This window comes from Trachurus trachurus (genome assembly GCF_905171665.1).
Source record: "Trachurus trachurus genome assembly, chromosome: 14".
Classification (NCBI taxonomy): Eukaryota; Metazoa; Chordata; class Actinopteri; order Carangiformes; family Carangidae; genus Trachurus; species Trachurus trachurus.
In genome coordinates, this window is record NC_139903.1 from 11086781 (window position 1) to 11105761 (window position 18981).

The 18981-nt window shown below is 42.3% G+C and overlaps 1 protein-coding gene across 1 annotated transcript in view; it reads left to right on the forward strand.

Moving 5' to 3' along the window:
- The window catches only part of lhfpl7 (LHFPL tetraspan subfamily member 7), a gene marked incomplete at both ends in the record, with an annotated part of 96259 nt that extends 79224 nt beyond the window's left edge, over positions 1–17035 (forward strand). Inside the window, one exon of the mRNA XM_083986085.1 lies at positions 16809–17035. Within this exon, the coding sequence (XP_083842211.1) occupies positions 16809–17035 (227 nt within the window). The remainder of the gene's footprint in view (positions 1–16808) is intronic.
- Between the last annotated feature and the right edge of the window lie 1946 nt (positions 17036–18981).

Below are 18981 nucleotides of genomic sequence, written 5' to 3' on the forward strand. Positions count from 1 at the left end.
AGACTCCCTACCGGCTCCATGCTGCTCTGCTGCAGCTTGACCTTTGACTCCCCCGAGGATGTGGGAGTTCAGAAATAAATGAGAACTTCTCTTCTTGGATATTGGTATTGTTTGGACTCAGTAGCAGAGTTTCTGTTGTCTTTTCTAATTATACAGATTCTTCTCTGCACATGCACGGTCTCAGCACATCAGCTCTCATTAGCCAAGATGGGCACCAAATTGAGCCGCTTAATTATCCCAAAACACAGTGAGGAGAAAATTGCTAATGACAGGGAATGCAATCTACATCACAATAGAAGAGCATGAGCACGAGCGCACAAGAGTGTGACTCTGTGTGCATATATTTATATTATATATCCGTGTATGTTTAGCTGAAGCTCATTCTTTTGAATACAAAGTGCTGAGCATAATGAGTACAATCTGAACTACATATGGCTGAATTCTTTTAAGCAGCAGACAGCTTCATTTTAATTAACCCACAAAATTAGAGAACAGGAGGCCACAGTTTGTGTGGGCGTGCAGGACCAGCACTATGAAAGAGGAAGCTTATCACGGTCTCATTGCTGGGACCTGAAGTGTGCGAGCAGACATCTGATAGGCTGACTGCTCTCCCCACAGTGAGGATCCTCTGAGTCTGTGCTATATTGTATCAGCTCAGTGGGGGATTGTGGAGGAGAGACAGAGACGGTCTCATAGCTGCTTTTTAGTGCATGCTAATGGCTAATTAGGCATTTCATGACTAAAGCTGCATGGTTATTCTCATTACATGCTACTCAGTACTCCCATAGTGCTGAACTGTTGCAATATGCTGAGAAAGGGGAGAATGCCTGCCTTGGTTTTCACTATCTTGCAGTAGATTCTTTGTATTCTGTGCATATCTGTGACCTGAACACTCACTGTATTAGCTGGTTATTCATAGCCATTGGATTTAATGGGAGGATAATAGCAACAACGCCTCATCTCACTCTCGGAAGATGTTCTTCTGACTGCCCTGAGTCTGTTTCCCTGACATGATAGAGGCCCTATATGCTTCTGTCAGCTTAAGTCCTCACCCAGGCTCTTGGTAATTAAAATGGTGTCTGTCAAACACTCTACAAATTAGACACAGCACCATTACATTTAAAGGGACAGTTTGTGTGTATGTGTGTAGGTTTTCTGCTGTTGCTTAGCGATAAAGAGTAGCCAGTGAAGATGTTAACCAGTTTTTGAGCTGTGTGATGATGAACGCCCCAGTTATCGTGACAATTTCTCTCCAGGGAACTTAGCACCCTGTTTGTGTGTGTATGTGTGTGTGTGTGGTGGGGGTATGGGGTATGGGTGGGAGCTTCACAAGGGCCTGTAATAACAGTAACTCTGCATCATTCTTTCTTTGTGTCTTGGGTTTTTCCAGACATGCGTGAGATGCTTTTGGGGTGAGGGAATGTTTGTACACAGTGAGGAGAACAGTGCTGATTTCAGGCTGTGAAAACACAGAGGACTACACCTTGTTATTAAGCGTGACCAGTCAGTTTTTGCACCTGGCTTTGTCTCCTGCCTATTCATCCATCCACAGGCAGCGTAACAACCAAGTGGCCTTGCTCCTCCCTTTGGTTGAGTGCAGCTGCAGCTCCAAAATAAAGCCGTGTGAGTGTTCAAAACCCTCTCTGATTTAGATTGTGGGTTCTTTCACCCACCACGAAAGTCAAGAGACTTTGAGTGGAGATAGAGTGGCCTATGCTTGTGTTTACAAGATCATTGAAATCTTGAGATGCGTGCATTCAACAGCTTCCTGGATTGTATAATTGATTTGTTACATTTTGCATAATTTCATTATCATTTCCATATTGATGAGTGTGTCAGTGTCACTTGTGGAAAACCAAATGGGGACACTTGATTGCGCAGTGTGTGTGTACTCTTCTGGGGGAAGATAACAGCTCTATTTACGCTGCCCTGCTTGCTTCACCATTCTGTGGTGATAACACTTAATAGTTGCTCACAAGTGAACGAGCATGTCACTGTGTCAGTTGAGTGGCCAGCACCAGTGGACACGAGTGGAAATACGCACTCAACCACAAAAATACAAACCAACTGCACTACAGTTTCGGCCAGTTGAAAGCCAACCCCAGCTGGGAGGATAACCAGGATGCACTGCAGTGTTGAAGGTGGAGAGCTGAACATGATATTCTGCAGCCAGGCTGATGTGTTTGATCCTTGGTGTCAAGCCCAATGGCCTCCGACCCACCCACCTAGTTCACCTCTGTGACCTCAGACCCCCGGGCGATGATGATGAGTTCCTCCCTCACTCTTGATAAATTGCTCAGCAGGGCAGTCCTATAGACAAGAGGAGGTGTGTAAAAGAAAAAGCAGCAGATACACCAGCAAGTGCACTAAGTCTCAATGATGGAGGGGTATTCTGGAGACTTTTATTCATGTCTTGTGGAAACACTTTACTAAACTCCAGACAACTACAAGATGAGAAGATGGGTAAACATGCACTGGTTTCAGCAGATCTGCCATTTTCTTTTGTATCTCTTAGAGTCACTTGATCTGCTTTAATTAAACTCCGAAAACTTTTTCTTGACACCTTGTGCTTTTTTGTCATGATTACCCAGCATCACACTCTCCCATCCTCTCACGGTGAGTCCACTTCACCCGTCAGTGTTTGGTGACAGCTGTGATTGAAAGACAATCAATGCGTCTCTGTGTGTTTGTCAGAGGAAGGGTTCAGATTGAGCTTTGGGAACACGCAGAGCAAAACCGGAGGAGCGCAACCAATCACAGGACGACGTTGCTGTTTTGCAATTTAACTGGACCCACATGTGTGTATGTGTGTATGTGTGAGTGTGTGTGTGTGTGTGTGTGTGTGTGTGTGTGTGTGTGTGTTGACATACAACACTATAAATGATTCATGATGCCATTAGGTTCAGTGAAACACTTGAGAGAAATAAACAAACTGTCAGCAAAACTGCAGATCAGGATGATACTGAATCTGTAAAAGGTGTTTCAATTTTCATAAAAAATGCAGCATCAAACTTCAACCATGTGTCCCATAAATAATAATAACAAAGACAGCATACATATAATCATACAGCATCACATATTCTTGCCTTTACTTCTCAGTGAGCATTTCCTAAGTTGCCGTTATTTCTGGAGACTTTTCTCTTGTGTCTTTCAGGCTGTCATTTTTGTCATGATGGATGCTCAGGGGGGTGAAACAATAAGTATGTATGATTAAGCCCCAGAGCCATGGCTGAATGAGCAGAGGTCACCCTCTGACCCTGACCGCTGACACCCTGTGTGTGTTTATGTGACACAGAGAGAAAGGGAGACAGAGGACAAAGCATCAAATAAAAGAGAGTGAGACAGATTGTTGTTACCAAGAGTCTGTTCCCAAGATGGACCAAATGTCATGCAGCCAGTGTGCGTGTGGGCGTGCGTGCATGTGTGTGTGTGTGAGCTCAACCATCTCTGCTCCGACTGCTTTCACGAAAGCTTCTGTAACCGAGGAAATGCTCCCACCACATTAGTGCTCCTCTCCCTCGTGTCTCGGTGGTCTTCTTGATTACCTCTCTGGTCATCCTCGTTACCTAAGCCTTCATATACAGATCTGAAAGCATGTGATCGATTGAGGGCGAGATGGATGCTGTGTTGTGGGGAGCTGAAGGTAGGTTTGTGATTTGCTATTTAGATTAAAGAAAAGGTGCAAGTGATTAAAGAGTTGAATCTTGCTTTGAGAGGGAATCTCAAGTCCAATGAGGCAAAGTTGAGAGGAGCTGCTTACAGTTAGTCCCTCATCCTTCCATTTGCATGGGCTGCACTTCAAAAGATGTCATTAAGAAGTGTGTGTGTGTATTTGTATGTGTGTACGCACCTGTTTGTCATACTCATGGCTGGCAGAGACAGGAACGAGGATGCTCATTAAAGATGGAAGAGATGAAAGAATAAAGGTTTTTTTTTTTTTTTTTTTTTTAAAGGATGCACTCGGTCTGGAGGAGACTAGTTTACAGAAACCAAAATCGGCTCCATGATCCTGATGAATCACTTCACTATTCTGTGTTCATCATCCGTGATTGCTGTGGTTATATAAAGTTGTTTATAAGGTTGGTTATATAATGTTTCAGTATTTTTCCCCAAACAATAACTCAGCCTTGACCACCAAACCCCATCTGAAGACAGAAGAATTATGCAGTGAACAGAGGTTTAATTAACTGTGATTGAACTTGTATTTATATGATTTTATAATTTTATCTGTCAATGTTATACACATACATTTTTTCTTTTTAAATCAGAAAGATCTTTTTATATTCCAGTCCACAGCTGCATCAACACAATACAGTCTCTTATAACTATAAGTATAGGTTACATATAGAGAGAGAGATCAGTGGTTCCCATCCTGTGGTCCATGATGCTGTGAAGTCTCTGCATGTGGGCAGACAAATCATTTGCAAAAGCCAATCACTGTGATAAGCTGCTGTGGAGGCTGTGGGGCTTCCTACACGCTTCACCTCCTTTCAGTTCAGTCTTCAATGCTCAGTGATTATCATTAAAATAAAAAGTTGCTCTGAGAAGGCAATTGCTTGGCCTCCGTGTTGTTACGAGTTCAGCTGAGGTTTTCAACTGGGCCACGAGTTGGAAAAGCTTTGGAGCCACTGGAGTGAACATTACGGCAGTAAATCAAGCAGCAACTGCAGCGGCCTCTCCTCCTTCATCGGATGTTTCTGTTGATTCAGTTCATTAATTAGCATATTTGGATTTTTCTGAGGCAGGAAATGAAGCTACACAACATTGCTGAGTAAACACAGACAAACCTCCTGTTAATTTTCGCAATAATTTGAAGCTATTTGGATTTTAACGTCTGAGCTTTTAAGCTGAACTTTGAGGTTTTTGTTTTTAGGTTATTATTCTCATAAAGTCAGTCAGCAACAGTCCGCCGCTGCCTCAGCATTAAAACAATGATAAAGATACCAACAAATAAACATGGAGGACGGCGATATGGGAGACGGGGACAGACACAGAGAACCACAGTGGACCAGGCAGACGGCTCCACTGGGGCAATAACCATCGCACAGCCACAATCTATCTATCGCTCGCTCTCTCTCTTCTCCTCTCTCACACCGTCTCTCTCTCTCTCTCTCTCTCTCTCTTTTTGTTTTCACATTGAGCCACTGGCCCAATTTGTGTAGCAGCCCATCTGGATAATGTAACAACCCTGAAGGTTTATTTTATGGCCGCCAGTTTTAATTATTTTGACCTTGTTTCAGAGAAATCATGTTTTGTCTGTAATTTTGGCAGACATGGTTTCCATACTAAGTAAATGTGATGTGTGATAGTCCCAAATCAAATTAGTAACAATTTGTATACTGCTAGACTAGTCACCTGTTAACCATCTATAGTCATCCTATTCCTTCAATTAGCTGGTAAAACAGTTAGAGGAAGAGGAGATAAAGAAAGGAAAAGCAGAGCCAGAGGAAAGGGAAAGCGGCCCATCTTATCTATGAGGTTGATCTGTGGCGGCTGCGGTGGTGCTCCATCTCTTGTAATGAACTTGATCCCAGAGATCCGCTGATCAAATCATCTCTCGCCACTAGCACTCCAATTTGAGAAACCAGCCAACAGTGGAGGACACGGGCGCTATACAACCGACACATCCCCCTCGCAAAGGAGTGGGGGGGGGAACTATCGCAAACTATCATTTGTGGAGAATTAAGACAAAACCCTTTTGTTCGCATTCCCTTGGGGGTGCAGTGGATTTCTACACTTCTGAACAATGGCTCCGAGATGCAGCTGAGAAGTGTGATAAAACGGACGGGAGTTAGAATCACACATGCACACGCACAGTGAAAAACATGGTCTGTTTACTCTGTTGGAAATCCACAACAAACAAAGACACTCTACTCCTAATAAGATGCATTCAACCAAGGATGAGCTTAGCAGGGGAACACTGACACACACGCACACAGACACACTGTTAACACCGCAGTTGCAGTCATTCCCTCGCAGTCAGATTTTGCTAGAAACATCCAATCTCCTTTAAAAACCGCGTCCATACTTCGCCTGTGTGTGTGTGTGAGTTAGTGTGTAATAAAGTGCATTGGCTAAAGTTGTTTAGATGGCTGTTAAGATATCTCCCTCTGTATGGTCACCAGCTTATGTAGCACACACTCACTACAGCGTGTCATGGTAGTGACAGACACATTCTTCATGTACGGTAGGAGTCCTGTCTGCGGTGAATCCCCTGCTGTGTCTCGTCTCTACCTCAACCCGTTTCCTGTTCTTGTTCCTTAACCAACACACACACACACACACACACACACACACACACACACACACACACACACACACACACACACACACACACACACACACACACACACACACACACACACACACACACACACACGCACACACACACACACACACACATGCACACACACACCAGGCCACTGAGGTGGAGGCTGAAGGTAATGGTTTCCATTTTTCCTTAATGCCAGTGGGTCAGGGAGCAATGGCAGGGCAGAGCTTCATTACAGCAGCCCAGCAGGGCCCCCGTGTCTCCTGTAGGGATTCATTATGTTGCTGCTCCCCCACATTCCCCCACCCAGCCACATCCTGCACTCCTCATAAAGGTTTCTATATATTGTCTGATAATGATCCTCAAGGTTTGTAGCATTGGTGCTGTGGCAGTGGCACAGCAACATCATCTTTACTTTTTCTTTTTCTTTTTTTCTCCATGAAGATAAGCTGCATTTGCTTATACAAAAAGCAATATCTAACTTAACATTCCCACTGAGCACATAATATTTTACAGCTTTTGTAACCTGCAGGAGTGGATAGTGCCCTAAATTTGACTCAGTAAGTCTCTGCACACTGCTGAGACCAGAGCCGATATCTGATTGTGCTTTTCACTGTAAAAACAGCCACAATTTAGTTCCACAGCAGGCGCACCACCTCCTGAACCCTCACAGACAAAGCAAATGAAAGATTTTCTCCATGATTGTTCCTAGATGGCTCTATAGTACAATTTTTTATGGGATTTTTTTTAGCTCTTAAAAAGCTAATAGAAATCAGACTGAAACATTATGTAAATACATCAGGTCAGTTTTTCTTTCAGGTATGTATATTTTTTACTTAAACATATCATTTTAACAGTGCATCAGTTGCCCTGTACACTACGGATGATCCTCTTTATGTATAGGTTGTCCACCCTGTTCTCTCCCTAGAGCACACACACAGAAACACACATGCACAAGAGACATTAATTTGTTATTTTCACGTGTTCTGTGTGCAGACAACAGAATCAGCACAAAGAGGCACATTTGCAACACATACACACACACCTGCATGCACACACTCGCACAAGCATATAAACTGATGAATGGGAGATCAAATATAGTTACTGTGCTCAGATGCAGGGCTCCTGATCTTCTTTTGTCTACAGCAGCCTTGCACACATCACGTTCACGCTGATCCACATTCTCTCTTCCACTGCCTCATAAACCACATGTGCAACCAAGGTAAAACTGTCTTTGGATGCAAAATTAATTTTCACAACAAAAGTGAATTCCTGTTGCAGGGCTTTTCACATTTTCTCACTTGAGTTACAGGGCTGTCTGTGTGCTGAGTGAGTTGTATAACCCCAACCAAGGAAACCCATTCAAAATACATTCTGCAATTTGAAAAATACATGGCATTCAATTGGAAAATAAGTAGCCTATCTCATGAATTCATGCATTTTGCACTTTCATTATACCTGTGGTGTTCTGCAAGAGTTCTACAGTATATTCTATCAAGTACCTGGTGTAGTTACTGTGTTTATGTATGAATGTAAATTTATTCAGCAAGACTCAGTATAACTTCAGTGCTATTCTCATGCATGTGTTTAGCAGGGGCAGGTTTATAATCTTTTGAAGGTGTGCAAGATGGCAGCACATTTTTAAAGAAGGGGCCACATTGGTTGAATTTTTTAAGACTCAAATCTAAAGCCCTGGCTCTTGTTTTATAATATTCTCATAGGAAATCATATCCATAAGTACTCTCTCCGCTGTTTAAGCACAAATATCCCACAGTTATTAATGGCAGAGATTTGCTGAACTGTACTCTCATCTCTTTTGTCCACCTTAGCTTGCTAGTGTTGCAGCGCTGTTTACCATAAGCCAGGCTACAATAAGAGTCAATATGCATGTGCATATGTCTGTGCGTTGCTGATGATGCATTTATACAAACATGTGTCTACCTGTGAACACAAATGCAATTGAGATAGCTCCTAATTAAGAAGCTGCTATCTACTTTGCATAATACACACTGCACAAAACATGAAGTCAGTGATTATACCACAAATAATATGGATGTGTTCTGCTCAACCTTTCCTCTGACTGGTGATGGCATACAGATGTGAACTGTGGTTCCATGGCACAGCTGGATGTACGATGCACCTAGCCGTGTCACTGGGTTGTTCTGACTTTCACGGCTGACATTCCTTGTTGGACCGGAGGCAGCTACTGAACCCAGGAGACATCTAGCTTAAGGGCTTAGCCTTGGGGCCAAAGGCTGTCAACACAATCACAGGGTTAATGCCAGACACACGGTTGTGTATACACACACATATACACACAAGCATCACCTTTAGCATCTGTCCACAGAGAGCATAGGAAGACCTACAGATAAGCCATTGTTTGTTCACAGACTTTTTCCTCAGTGCACAGCACTGTCAGGGCGTGTGCAAGTTTTCGCAGTTGATTGATGTCTTCAATCTAATTTCCACTTTCTTTCCTGTATTGTTATTATTTATTTTCCCATCCACGCATATGAGGTACTTTGTCTCTTGTGCTAATTCAATCTGCGATGTGGGATGGATGGATTGAGCAACAGATTAGCTTTAGTTAGGTTGTACACTGCCACAACCCATTGTGTGCTGGGGGTTGCCACATAAGGGATGAGGAGGCCAAGGACAAGAAATTTGTCTGAGGTGTAAATTAATTTGCAACATAAAAAAATAGATGGTGATAGGAAAATGAAAGTAATTAAAATGATAGATTGGATGCAGCTTGTGAGATTCATGTGTCATTGCTGCAAGGCTCCCAGGATGGAGGTTCTCAGTGATAAGCAGGAGTTCAGATGGCTCAGCATGCACAGGGACCTGAGAGACACACAATCAAAGTGGTCCCTGTTTGGAGCCTGGAACTCACTGCATGCTTTGCTGTGCATCCGTTTTTCGCACTTCAATTCTTTTGCTTCTTTGTTTTGCTTTGATTTCCTTTTCTTATCCCAAGTCAGTAATTGGTATACATTATCCTCTTGTCGAAAAACTCTACAGCAATATATATTTTGTTTCAGAAGACAACTTCTCTGTAGTCACTGTGACTGTTGCTGAGTAGAAAGTAGTTTGTGCACAGCAAAATTATTTTAGTAGTGAATGAGATCTTTTGTAATTTTGTAGCTTTGAGCTGGAGAAATCTTCTTTCTTGCTTTCCTGCTCAGAATACGATTTATAAAAAGACTGATGCCACTCATATCCGTAGTACAGAAAATATTAAGCTAGATCCAACAGCTGAATGGCTTAACTTAGTCTATATTAGTGTAAAGACTGCTAACAGAGGGAAACCGTTGGCTCAGATACCCCCAGATTAATACACATTAAATAAATACACTACACAAAATACAGATTTTGATGTTTGAACTATGCTTTATGCTAAACTACGCTAACCAGACGGATATGGCAAAGTAATGCTATCAATCCTCTCATCTAAATCTAGGCAAGAAAGCAAATAAAAATGCTAAATTATTCCTTTAATTTGATCTGTAATCTGTTTGCAACACCATGCATATTATCTTTAAACACACAACAGTATGAGTACACAACATGTGCTCATACTCCTACTCCGTCTTATCTGTAATGCTCAGTGTCTGATTTGTTCTTATCTGTGTGATTCTCTTGTTGCTGCAGTGCCACACACAGAATCTTAAAAGCTTCACTTAATCATCTCATAAAATCTCCACGATGCAAAGCGCTTGTACAAGCTAATAAAAAGAGAGAATATGAAATTAAACAAAACGTTTACATGTCCAAACGCATTTTAAACTGGGGGTAGGGGTTACTTGCGTGCACAGTCCTCTGTATGAGCAGAGAGGACAGTCTGAATGAGTCAGTGAAAAACAGACCTATTACTGAGCTCTGATTGACCGGTCCACAGGCAGACCCGCTCACTCTAAAGATAGCAGAAGTTATTTTATTGCCCTGCTAATCTCTCCCAACTCGCTCTGTATTTTATTTCCTCACTCTATCCCTTGCTCTCTCGCTCCATGATCTCTTTTTGTGCCGCTCTCAAGGTCAACAGGTTTTTCCTTCCTCGACAGTACAGTGAACCATCTCCACTGTGTTTTCAAACCAGTAGACATTCTGCGCAGGCACTCTTGCTTTGTCTCAACACTTTGTGACAACAAAGAAGCAACCTCGACCCAACAAAAAGATTTTTCCTTTGTATTATTATATTTTTATTGAAAAGTATCAGTGATCACTGACTACCAGCTGTCAGATCTCTTCATTTACTCACCTGGAACTCTTTCACTGCCCTCTTTTCTCTCCGCCTTTATCTTCCACAGAAACATTTATTAAGCAGTCCTGTTTTAGTTGCTGCTGCGAATGTGATCACCTTCAGCCAAATGTTTCGAGAAATGTAGGTAGTCGGAGGAAGCGTCATTAGCATAATTTCCCAGAGGCGCACTGAGCTTAATTATCAACATGGCTGTGTGCAGACTAGAGCACAGCTCATCACATTAGGATGGGGTCCCTGCTGCTCGTGCCCATGCTCCGCCAGGTCCCAGCTGACTACCAGGAGATTCATTGCTGGCGCAGTTCAACTCCCAACAACTCTGAAACTTTCTTCTTCCGCCTCTCAGTTCCTCACCTTGAGATTCAGAGGGGTTGAAATGATGCAGACTCTGGTGGACAATCAGTTTTTTTTTGTCTCTCTGCAGTGCTGTATGCCATTTCAACTCATTTTCTGCAAAAGAAAGAAAGAGCAGCCCATTATCCATAGTTTTCCCAGGGATCCCCACACATTTTCTCTGCCGGTGCTTCATCTTCATCTGTGGTTCCTCCTTAATACACTGTCACATCTGCGCTTTGGACACACCTCTGCTTCCTTCTCCGTGCCGCCAGGGAAGCAGAAATTATCAAGCGCCACCACCGTTCACCTGTGGATAGAGGTGGAAATGGAAATACTTCTTATATGCAGCCTTATTATTATTCTTACATTATGGGATACACACACACTGATAAAATATGCAGTTAATATAATAATCTTTAATCTGTGGACCATTACAAGTGTGTGTGTTTATAGGTAATTATGTGCCTATGTACATGTATACAACATTAAAGTATGTGTATATATGTGTGTATGTGGGTCACAGTCAGTGTTTACCGCCTCAGGGCTGTCACTGTAAATAAGCACCTCATTTAAATCAGTTTGCCTGATCACATCTGGGTTATTATCACCTACATGGGACCAAACAGAGACCAGCTCACCTGTTCTATTCCTGGAAAATGCTTACTTATAGAAAAAGAAAATTGGAGACAAGATGATGAAGAGTGTGGCGGAGGAAGACACCATGGAGGCAGTAGTTCTGATGTATGGCAGTGGGCCTGCATCTGTAATTAAGCAATACTTCTCTGCTTTTTTCCAGCATATGTTTCCTGTCACTGCGTTTCATCAATGACAAACATGGCCAGCAACTCAAACAAATGAGTGCTGTGTTGGCAAATCAAGATTTATTAGATGTATTTTGTTGTTGTTGTTCGGTATTCGCCTCTTTACCTGGAAGAAGGCGACCATTAGCCACGGCAGAGAAGAAAAATATGTGATTTCTTTCCCCCACTGGCTTGTATGTGTGGCTGTCATTGCCATGCGAGGTAGTGTGACATCAAACAGGTTTGCGGTTATGTAAGGCCACAGTCTAATGTGTGTGCGCTTTCATGTGTCTTTGAAGTGAATAGTAGCAGCAGATAATGTCCCTGTTTGGAAGGCAGCCAGATAAGAAGTTTCTTTCAGGAAGGGAGAGTAAACAGTGGGTGCTGCATGGAGCCACCGAGGATACGAGAAACACCCAAAGGTCCAGTGTGGCTCGGCACTTCTTCTTTTAATGTTTTTGTATTTACACGTCTGACTGCTCTCATCCCGGTGGAGCCGGTGGTCTCTACATGACTGGCTGCCTGGCTTGTAGGTCAGTGGAGATAAGCACTAGTCTATTCTAATATATTCTAGCTTCCTCTTGCCGGCTTCCTAGCTCCGAATGTTTATTGTATAACCTGTCCTGACTGATTTTTCAATGTCAATGTCTTCCTCTTGCTGACTAGCTCATTATTAAACACTTGAACGTTCCTGTCTTCTTGAGAAGAGCGCGTAGAGACAGCATGTTAGTGGACTAACCTACTGTAAATGTTCAAGTGAACTTTGAGAAAAGGTAATTGCAATTGTATATTGTTTATGCAGTGACTCATTCTGCTTCAGAGAAAAGCAGCTGCAGAGCGGTGTCTCTCTCCAGGCTGGAGTGACAATAATCGGTTTATTTGATATATATTTGTAACTCTTTGTGTTTTGAGTAATTCATTGCCAGAGGGAGCGAAGAGAAAAACTTGATCTAAAGAGCCACTCATGTCCTCCTGAGTTTAATTCAGCCCTTCCCATCACTAACAGAGTTATGGGAGGCAGCACTGGGCAGCAAAGGAGATTGAGCCAAAGCAGTCGTCTTGGTAATGAAAGGGCCTTGAAGCCTCACAGAATTGAATTTTGTATTAGTAATATCTTGGGAAGAATAAAATTGAGGAATATGACATTAGATACAAAGTGTATGAATGCCTGGGACTACAGTATATTGGATTTCTGACATCTTCTGACAAGAGTAGAGTTCGGACTTAGCAGATTTCTACAGCTGAAGTCAGGCATTTACACTGAAATACGACATGAGTAATCCTGTGATTTGTGTGTTTCTAGGCTGGTGTCAGTGATTTCTATGTAAGAGGTCGCTGATGAAATTGATTCAGTGTCACGCTTGGACAGCGGGTTATCACACACCTTCCTGCCCCACAAACCCATTCAATCTTTCTCTCTCATTGTCAGAGCTGTGAACCTGTTTCTCTGGCAGCAGTTTTCCATTTCTTGCTGCAGCACAGAGAGAGAGAGAGAGATTCAAGGTTAATTTAGTTGGTAAAAGCTGCACTGAATCTTTGTATGCTAGCACAATGCTTTCTACTCTGTTTTATTTAATTCTGCTCCTTCTCTACTACCCTAATCATGAACACACACACGCTTGCACGCACACACTTACACAAAAAGGATAGAAAAAAAGAGAAACAAGCATATAAAAGTATTTGCCATCCATTAGTGTACATAAAGGGCTCTGCAGCCTTGCAGCTACTTATGAAAACTCGGACTGTCTTGTTTTATTAAAATGGATATTTTCTTCCCTCAGTCGGAGCTCTCTGGGCACTTCAAAGCTGCTGACGTGTGCATTCAAACAAGTTGTCAGGCATAGGAAACAAATTGTGATACTGAAGCACATTTTTTAAAGATTAACTTCAACCGTATAATAAATTTCATTATTGAGATGAATGAATGAAATATTGGTCAGAACCGCCATCACTCTCTATAGGCTTATGTTTAGATTCATGTGAGATATGACAGCCAATAGTCAGTGCAGAAGTGAATCAATATGAGACACTTGAGACACTGTTTTTCCCATGTACTTAGCAGCACTCATCTGACTGGGGCCGACTCTCTCTCCAAACCTCTTCACTTCGCTTCAGCTCTGTGGAGAAAAGTCTGGCTTAGCTGGACATTCGTCGCTGTCTAGAGCTCTTAACAAATGCAGACTGCTGATTGGGAGGTTAGTAAAGTGACTGCAACTTGGGTCTATTAGGGAGTAAATGATGGAAGCGCTCATAGGTTTTTACTGCCTGGTGGCTACCGTGTGGACAGCTCTGTAAAACCTCAGTAACTGCCTTTAAATGAGGAATTTGAGTCTATCTCAGTTTACCAGAGCTCTTCGCTTGTGTTCACTCGGGTATTGCTGCTCACTGATAGTAAGAAATTGTCTGGATATTCTGCTTTCATGTCATGACAGCAGCCCTTGCCTGATGACTAACTCTGCATGGTCACCTCTTTATAATTTAGCCAGTGGTGTCAACAACACAGAGGTGTTTATCCGGTTTTCCAAGTTAAGTGGGAGTCCACATGCACATTGCATTCCTGGTTCCACATGTGCCAAATCCTTTCAGGCCTCAGTCTCTCCGCCTGGCACCTTGGTGTCATGTCAGCCTCTTTCATCACACTGTCCATCCCTCATAGGATTAGAAACTCTGGGCTGTGTAAGAGCCTGTTGAAATTGAGCTTGTCCCGCCTGCTGTGGCAACTGAAATCCTATTTCATGCAGTATATGGTCCATGTACAGTGGGCAGGTATTAGGTCATCAAAGGACCACTCACCGATTTAACATTGCATTCCTGTAACATTGTCAGACTCATGATGGGCGGTAAAAAAAAAGCATCTAAATAGACAGCAGCTGTTTTTTTTCCTGTTAACTCCATTATCCAGAGTTCAACTCAACTGCTTAGAGATTCAGGTGTGTTAGCAGTTGTTCAATTTATCCATCTCAAAGGAGATTATGGATGGTTTCTTCTGAAGCCACAAAAAAAAAACACTTCATACAAAGTTTTTCTTGGGTACTCTCTAACACCTGTAAAAAAAGACTTGTTGGTGTAAAATTGTGGAGTTCCCCTTGGTTTGGCTTTATATCTCTCAGACTGAAAAGATAAAATTGATCCATTCGGGTTAGCCTCTGATAGGGTTTACAGTTTTTCGACAGTTCATCTCTAATTAAAGGCTTGCAGAGATCCAGACAGCCCGAGATGCAGCTTTATCTGATCCAGACAACCGCCCTGCATACTCTCCTGGTCTGGACTCGCCCTGCTTATACCTGACACTTGATAGAGAGTCCTGTCTGGATTTCATTCCTGTATTGACTATTTGGGGATTATGCGGTGTTGTTTATCATTTATCCATGTTAGGTTTGTCTCTGAGTTTTTACTTTAAATGCCATCATGTCAGCAGAGGAGGGAAGTGGCGCTAGGTCGGGAGCACGTGCTGGCGTCTTTGTGTTTGTTCCACAAAAGCCACGGATAGTTTGATAAAGAAGGTCATTAAAGTGTCATTAGGCGGTGAGCTCTGAGGCACCGGGCTCCTGCAGATAAAACACTGGGCCACTTCTGGAGCTCTGGAGAGATGAGTACTGTACAGGGTTGGGATATGCAGCAAGGCTGAGAAGCTGACCCTTAGTGAACTCCACAGAGACACTACAGCAGGCTAAACAAACCACACTCAGGAGGAGAAACCTCACCTTGACTCATTCACAACACAGCTCTCTTTGTGTTTCTTCCCCATCATTCTGCTTTTCTCTACCAAACAGTCGTTCCCTAAGCTCCCAGTGTACAACAAGACCACTACAGAAAGCTTCCTACCTGTTCATCCTTGTCCTATGAGCACCATCCTTCACTACCCACACAAACCATTGATTCACTAGTACAGCTGTTGCATCGTAGCTCTCATGTGAGAACTGTTTCTCACTGACCACGAGGCTGCTGCCCTTGAAAGTAGGAAAATCAACATCCCCTGAAATCAGTGCAGCATAATAATGAGTTCAAGCTTTCCCAGTGACCCAAGCTCTCCAGAGCTAAAACAACTATGACACCTGGCATTGTAATGGAAATCCAGACAGCACTCAGTATAAATAAGAGCAGCATTGATAGCCTGTAGCGCAGTCGATAAATGCTTGGCAGCACGGGCTGGGAGACTTGACTCAATTTGTAAAAGTGAGCTGCTCTCTGGCTGCATGGCCGCTGAGGATAGTGTCTGAGAAAGCTGATGCCACATGAGTGCAGAGTGAGCTTCTTTTTTCCAAAAGCCGTGCTGTTTTGAAATCACGGCTGGAAATTTGATTTAAAGAGACGTGAATTATTTTCTTTTGGAAGCCTTTGTCAACTACAGGTCATTGGTGCTTTGGTTGTTCAATACATTGGAAGCTGTGTTCTGCCACTGTTGGACTTATAAAACTGTCTATGGTGTTATTTATCTTCTATACATAATGCAAGGCAACAAATCAAAAGTTAATAGTGATGAAGCTTCTAAATTACACTTGACTCTGAGTCAGGCTGTTTTCTCTTTTTTGCAGAACCTCTACTGCCACCCAGTGGCTCTTAGTTGACACATCAGAGCAGTATCTAGCCATTAAAGGGGACATTATGGAAATATCACTTTTCGAAGGCTCTTTAACATATATTTGGGTGTTTGGCTTGACTTACGGCCCCCAAAATGTGAGGATTGACAGAAAAACCTGTAATGTGCAGGCTCCCTCCACATGGTTTACTAGCTGTTCCCTCAGTTTTTGTAACTAGGATCCGAATTTGGGCTGTTTAGGGAGTATGAAAAGAGAGCTGTGATGTTTGATCCTTGGGGAATTTTGACCAAAGCATGCCACAGATATGTCTTTAAGAGACCTGGGAACTATTTTAATTCGTGGAAAGGGGGAATAATATGTCTCCTTTAAATCTCAAAATACAAAAAAAATAACAAATGAAACACATAGGCTACTACATCTTTCACTTCACGTTCTTTCACTCACATCCAGGACATCTAACTCTGCAGGCGGTTTTATTTTTTTCTGGTCTCTAAAAGGTCACAGTTCTTTTTCATCTTATGTATTGTGTCGTTTCTCCAACAGTTCATATAAACATACTGTATAAACCGTCTATTGAACTGTGTCTTCTGTCTTCTCTGCAGTGTTCATCATGGCTGCCGGACTGCTGGTCTACCCCTTCGGCCTGAACTCCTCACTCGTCAGGTCCTTCTGTGGGGACTCCGACATCTACTACGCCGGCGAGTGTCAGATCGGCTGGGGCTACATGCTGGCTATTGTCGGAGTCATGCTCACTGTCTTCTTGCCCTTTTTTGCCAAATATGCACCGAAGGAGCAGCTGTCCCCCACCCCTCTACCCACGCTGTTATAGTGCATTGAAATGAAGTCTTGTTTTTTTCCCTCCTGACCTGGGCTTGATGTCATGGAGACACCCCTGCATCCCATTTTGAAGGGTGATGCTGTTTGGAAGCAAACACTCAGTGAAAACTGAAGCTGACACTCAACAAAAAACACCGTCTTCCTACATAATTGTGTAATTAATTCAAATTCAGTTAATTTAAATGGAATGTCTTATGTTACGACGAACTGTGGTTTTAATTTTTACCCTAAAATCTGTCACGACTTCTCCACAGTTGGACTTATGTGTTTTCTTCATGTCAGCTCTGGGGATCAGTCCGAAGATGCAACGAGTAGTAACCCCATTTCACGCAAATTAAAAAAAACATCTCCACAAACATAACAAGTATTTGCTAATAATGTGTTTTTTCCCTTCCTTTCATTTGTGGAAACAAGTCAAAATACATAATAATCATTCCAAAACAGACTGGAAGTTGTCTGCATAAAGAAGATGGAAGCATGAGATTATGTGGCAGTACGACTTGGCCAGTCTAGTGATGTTTCAGAAGAACATTTGACTCAACGAAAGAGACACTTTTGTGGTGTTTGGACTGTACATATGATTTGGATTTAACAAAGCTGATGTTTGAGGTTTGAAAATAACAAAGAAAAGAGAAGTTTGACTCATCGAGGTAGCTTTTGCTCCTCAGACTTTTCCTGCCTCTCAGTCTTGTGATCATAGAGTGAATGAAGGGGAGTTCAGAAGACGTTTTTACTACAGCAACAGTGCTTTCAGTAACTGTTGTGGAGAAAAGGACAACGAACACAGCATCAGACCTGCCGAGAGGAAAAACGGAAATCTCTTCTCTTAACAATGAAGTGAATCATAATGAAATGTCGTGGTTTCAGAGCAGTGTTGTCAAAAGTTTTATGTTGGAATACTGCATCCATTCGTTAACCTTTTCCCTATTATTATTTGTGTAACGTAACTCCCTTGTCTCCCTTTATTTCTGTCTGCAACACACAATACTTAACACTCTAATTCAGGAAAAAATATCATTGCAAAAGGCAGGGAGATGTAGGAATTTTGTCAAAATGCATGATAAGATGGGCTTTGTTAATGGTAGAACATTTGATCTAGATTTTCAATGTGATCTGACCAACTTGTGCCTTTTAACATAACCAAGACAAGTGTTTAATACAATTATCAGGTTATCATCTTTTTCTGCTGAAAAACTGTGGATCCTGTTGTGTGAAGTGATTTATTATTTTCCTTTTTTTCCCCAGTATTTTTTCCTCTCAGCGGTAAAGTGTTTCTCGTGTACTTGATGCAGTATGATCTCATTAACTTGAGAAAATGTCCTGGAGGGGAGAAAAAAAAGGTGTTGTCTAATCCTTGGAGGTAATGGCAGAGAGAAAGAAGAAAAAAAGGATAGAAAAGCACTTGTGTTCAATTATGCCCTGAGATATTTTTGCCAATTATCTAGAAGAGTTAAATCACTTGAATCGCTATATTAAAAGGTTGTGACATGCAGCTAACAGATTCATTCCTGGAATCCTTGTGTTATGTGGCTCAGAGTATGAGCGGTAGTGCAAAGAGCTGTACAAATTCAACTTCGCCCTTTGTTATCCGTGCTGAGCTGACACATTACTCACTCACGAGATGTGTAAAACGTGGCTTCAAATAATTAGCTTCTCAAATAAGCAAATGTGTTGGTGTGTTTTTCGTCAAACCACTTCTCCTTTTAAACGCTGACACCATTCCTGTCATGTTCTGAGGACAAAATGTCTACTTCTCCACTTACTGTCCCTGTACACTGCCAATTTCATCCAGCTGGACTCCCTTTTCTAGTGGGTGTTTATGTGCGTATTAGTGTTTAATAATGGGTGGTGTCTACTAATGGGTTAAACTTTAAATATTCCCAAAATTTGGGTTCCCATAATGACATATCCTGACGTTTAGAAAAATTGCTGTCATTA